General features: G+C 56.7%; 1 protein-coding gene across 1 annotated transcript; it reads right to left on the bottom strand.

The window, feature by feature from the left end:
• Positions 1 to 1,525: 1,525 nt before the first annotated feature.
• Positions 1,526 to 1,825, bottom strand: N657DRAFT_580463 (uncharacterized protein; the record flags this gene model as incomplete). The annotated part of the gene is made up of 1 exon (XM_062789462.1): positions 1,526 to 1,825. A coding segment is annotated over one exon (300 nt), but the record flags the coding sequence as incomplete, so codon positions are not given.
• Between the last annotated feature and the right edge of the window lie 2,937 nt (positions 1,826 to 4,762).

The following is a 4,762-nucleotide window of genomic DNA, read 5'->3' as shown; positions in this document are numbered from 1 at the left end:
AGCGTCCGAAGTTCCAGTGCCACGACTTTCCAACACACCCCCCCAGTTGAGCCCGCGAGGGCGAGACTGGCTGTTCCATCCTTCCGAACAAATTTAATCGACATTGTTTTCCTTCTTCCTGCGCTCTGCGAGCTGCTCTCGCACGTCAACCAGTCCCATCTGCTCTCTGAAGCTTTCAAACGTTCCTTGCACCAGCGCCTTCGTAAGGCCGTCGGCCATCATCTTGGCGCTTTCCGTGTATACCACGTCGATCTTCCCACGCGAGTATTCCTGACGCAACCAGTGGTTGTGGATGTCCACGTGCCGCAGGCCAGTTTTCAGCTTCGCGAGCTCCTCCGTCACAAGGCGGATCGTCTGTTTATTGTCGCACTCAATGGTGATACGCGGCGTATCGAGCTTGATTCCTAGCTCTCGGATCATACGGTTGATGTAGAGGCCTTCCTTGGCTGCTTGCGAGAGTGCGAGAAGTTCCGCTTCGGTGGTGGACGTGGTGACGGTGTCTTGTTTGTTGGCACGCCATGCGATGAGGCCGCCGAAGAACTTGATCGCGTATCCTTGACTGCTCTTGCGATCTAGCGTGTTGTCGGCGTGTGACGAGTCACTGGCGATGCGCAGGTCATCCGCACCTCCCAACTGAAGAGCGAGGGTGCTGGTTTGGCCCAAGTACTGAAGCACCCGGTCTGCGGCCTTCTGGTGTTCTGGCCCTGGGTTTTGTGGTGAAGCGCGCGAGCCGTGAGGTGGCAAATGCGATATCAGGGCGCGTGATGACGGCTGCGTAGAGCAGGGAACCGATCTTCCGAAGGTAGACTGTGATTTCGCGCGTGGTGGCAATGCCTTCGAATGGCTGGAGTTCTTCCTTTGTCATTGGAGCGCGCGCAGTTAGCTTTGACTGTGCCAATGCCGCAATCTTCTCGATGTACGAGGACTGAGAGAGCCAAATCAGGCGCCTCCGACGGTCTCTGATGACCTCGATGCCCAAGAACCACTGCAGTTCGTCTCCCCCAGTGAGCTGGTAGCGATTCCGCAGCTGTTCAACGGTGTCGAGCGCTTCTTTGCGTTTGGCGTTCTTGAACATGATGACGATGTCGTCGACGTAGAAGAAGATGATGATGCCGTTTCTGGTGTAAGCGCACGGCTCGTGAGGCGCAGGCGCGTATCTGAGCGCCTTAAGCGCTTGCGTGAGTTCTCGTTGCCAAAGAAGCGGTGAGCGGCGTAGTCCGTAGAGTGCCTTGTTGAGTTTCAGGATCCATCCCGCGCGTCTGTGCCCTGGTGGCATGCGCATGAAGACATCCTCGTCGAGTTCGGCGTTGACGAAAGCGTTGACTGCGTCGAACTGGAGGAGCTCGAGGTCGAAACGCGCGGCGATTGCCATGATAGCCCTGAATGATCTTCCGGCGAGCGTTGCGGCGTAGGTGTTCTCGTGAGCGCCTCGAAGTTGTTGATCGCCCCTGACAACCAGGCGCGCTTTTGCCTTGACGAATCTGCCATGCTTGTCAAATTTGTACACATATACCCATCGACATCCAAGGATCTTATGCCCTTTCGCGCGTGGGTCACGCGTCAGAATCTCGATCCACGAGTGCATCTTCTCGTGCTCCTGCAAGTGGTCAAGTTCTGCTTTCTTGAATAGCTCACCAAGTGGGTGGTCGTCGAGCTCTTCATGCCTGTTTGGCGGCTCGGGCAGTTCTTTGCGGTGGAGCTTTTCTCCGGTCTTCAGACGGCACTCAACAGCTGCCTTCGTAATGTGTTTGCCTTGCTCGGTCTTTACCACCGTCGCTCTCATGCCGGCATAGAAAGCGCCTTTCCAACAGTCCGCGGGAGACATCCTCGCTTGCACGGGAGTCGTCCTCGTGTGCACGGCGGGAGACCCAGGAGCTACGTCTGCATGGAACGCACCGTGTTGAACAGTAACTGAACCCTGCGAGAGCGCCTCTCTGGCATTCCCAAACGTTCCTCCTGGACAGAGCCCCATGTCCATTCGGTGCGCGGACCCAATCAACACTGCAGCCAACAGAGCAGCTGGTGGAGAAGGAGGTGGCGTGGGAAAAGGCTCAAACCGCGCCTCGGTATAGAGCTTTCCCACCGACTCACTAGCGTTTTGGCTGGCTGTGGGAGCCATCGTGAATTCTGAAGCTGTGCGAGCTTCTGCAGGAGTGGGAAGGTGGCGATCGTCATCGCGAGAGCTTCCCGGAGCTTGGCCGGTTTGCAGGCGAGAGGCTCCCTCAACTTGGCGGATGGATTCAGAGCCGCGAGAGGTTGGTTCCACAGCTTGGCCGGTTTGCGGGCGAGAGGCTGTGCCTGCGTGGGAGACTGGTTCGACGGCTTGACCGGTTTGCGGGTCAGAGGCTGTACGAACTATGATTGAATTGTGGATCTCTTCTGCTGAGTCCAGGAGGGCTTCCTCCACCCCCCGAGGTGCGAGCGCTGGGTTATCCTGCTCTTCAGCTGCCTCTGGGAGAGCGTATTCTTGCAAAAGGGTGGACAACTCATCTAGATCGAGCTCTCGGATATCGTCCCGGAGCTCTTCAAGCGCGCCGCTGAACGTTTCTTCTTCGTTGAAGATCACATCTCGCATGATCACAACCTTGTTGAGCACGGGGTTCCAGATGCGGTACGTGTTGGACGAAGTATAACCAACGAGGTATCCGATCCATGCTTTTGGATTGAAGCGCTTGAGGCGCTGCTCCTTTCGCATTGCTGTAGTCGTCATCGCATATGCTTTGCAGCCGTAAGCTCGCAAGGTGGTCAAGTCGGGCTTTCGGCGCGCATCTCCCTTCGAGTGGAAGACCTCGTACGGCGTTTTCCATCCGAGACGCTTCCGTGGCGTACGGTTGAGTAGGTAGACTGCGGCCTTGCAGATCTCTCTCCATAGAGCGTTCGGGAACTTCGCGCTGTCTCGCATTGCGATGATTTGCTCCTTCACTGTCCTCCACGAGCGTTCGGCTGCACCGTTGAGAGCTTGGGTGTCTCCTGGGGATGGTTCGGTGCGAATGTGCCTGTTATCCAAGTAGCTCTTTACACCTGAGAGTTTCGAGATAATCTCGTTGTCGCTCTCGATAGCTTTTACCTTGACTTCGTACTGGCGCTCGAGGATGCCGAGGAGCTCGTGGAGCGCGGTGATAACCATGTCTGTAGTTGGTTCCTGCATGTAGAAGTCCCACATGTAACCTGAGACCCGGTCGACGTGCAACAAAAGTGTGGTGTAGCCTGCCTCATCCGGTTCGAACTTGTGGAAGTCGAGAGCGAGCTTCTCGCCTGGGCGGAAGTCTACGATATCTCGCGGCGTGCGGTTCTCTTGGCGGTGCATTTTGCCTTTTGCACATGAGTCGCACTCGGTTGTGGTGATCCCCTTGATCCTAACACCTCGAGTGCTGTTGACTAGGTGCTCGAGAGCTCCAGGTCCAGGATGGCCGAGGCGCAGATGCCAGAGATATGCTTCCGCCTTGCGCGGGCGCCTCTGGGTCCACGAATTGAACTGGTTGCGGCGTGTGAAGAACGCGGCGCGTCCAGATCTTCAAGGATGTACTCAAGCACAAATTGGTCGTAGTGATCCTCCACGATGCCGAGCATGGTGCCGTCTGGGTTTCTGAGGAGCGTTGTCCGAGGCCGTGTGTCCCACTGGATACCCTGCTCTCGAAGTCTTCTGAGCGACGCGACGCTTGTGGCGAACTCAGGAACGTATGCCACACTCTTCAAGTGAAGCAATTGCTTGCCGCCGAGTGGGGTCTTCAAACAAATGTCGATGTCGCCGAATCCTTGAATGCGAAGCCTTCCTTCTCCTGCCCAGAGGTGTTGCTCGTTGGGAGCAGTACGGTAGTGGTTGAAGCGGCTGATCTGGTTACAAACGTGGGTTGTGGCGCCCGAGTCGAGAATTGTGGAGTTCTTGAGAGGGTACTTGCCTCCTGCGAATGCCGCTGCGATGGTCAGGAGGCAGGCGCTAACCTTTGCTGGCGTCTCGGCTAGTCAATGTTCTTCTTCAGAGCGTGTTTGCGAGTTACTCTCCTTGAGGGCGCTTTTAGCAGGCGCTTTGGAGCCCGAATCCTCCTTCTTGACGCGCTTCCGCAACCGTTCAACCTGCCTGCGGAGCTCTGAGTCGTGCTTTACACGCTCCTGAGCGCGTGCTTCAGCAGTCCGAGACGGAAACCGATGATTGGGTCGAATCTCTGGGCGGGCTGCCCAGCATTCCTCGAGGGTGTGTTTATTATCGCATGCAGGGCAGGCAGATGTTGAACTATCGCTAGTCCGGCGCTTCTTGGATCGCGCAGGTGTGTTGTGGATATGGCTAGCGACGGTTTTCCGGACCCAGTTGCTCACGTTGCCGATTCTTTGGTCTTGGGTCTCGTATCGCCGCCAGTTGAACTGGAAGTTGGCGACATCTTGGCGGTATTACTCCTTCCCAGTCGTTGTCATTTCTGAAAGGTTGCGAGGTGTTCCTTCCGTGTCGACGAGCTCTGGGGTGCCGCCGAGCGTGGCACTTGCAGTGCGCGTGCTCGAGGCGGGCGAATCCAGGAGCTTTGGGTAGTCCGCGAATTTGGGTTCAATCGGTCGCTCCATGAAGTCACCCTTGGAGGCGCTTGCGGGGTCGAAAAGGTCCCAGAGCTGGTTATCCTGCGCCATGTTGATGAAGCGCAGGTTCCACTCCTTCCAACTCTCCGGGCCGGTCAGCTTGACTATGCTCTCTGTCGTAGTCATGGTTGCGGTTGTTGAACGCTTGAACTGATGTTCGTGGCTGTTGCTTCGGATCTTGTTGTTTGGGAAGCTT

Source organism: Parathielavia appendiculata, assembly GCF_033297405.1.
Source record: "Parathielavia appendiculata strain CBS 731.68 unplaced genomic scaffold N657scaffold_19, whole genome shotgun sequence".
Classification (NCBI taxonomy): Eukaryota; Fungi; Ascomycota; class Sordariomycetes; order Sordariales; family Chaetomiaceae; genus Parathielavia; species Parathielavia appendiculata.
This window is presented reverse-complemented; position numbering and strand designations above follow the sequence as displayed.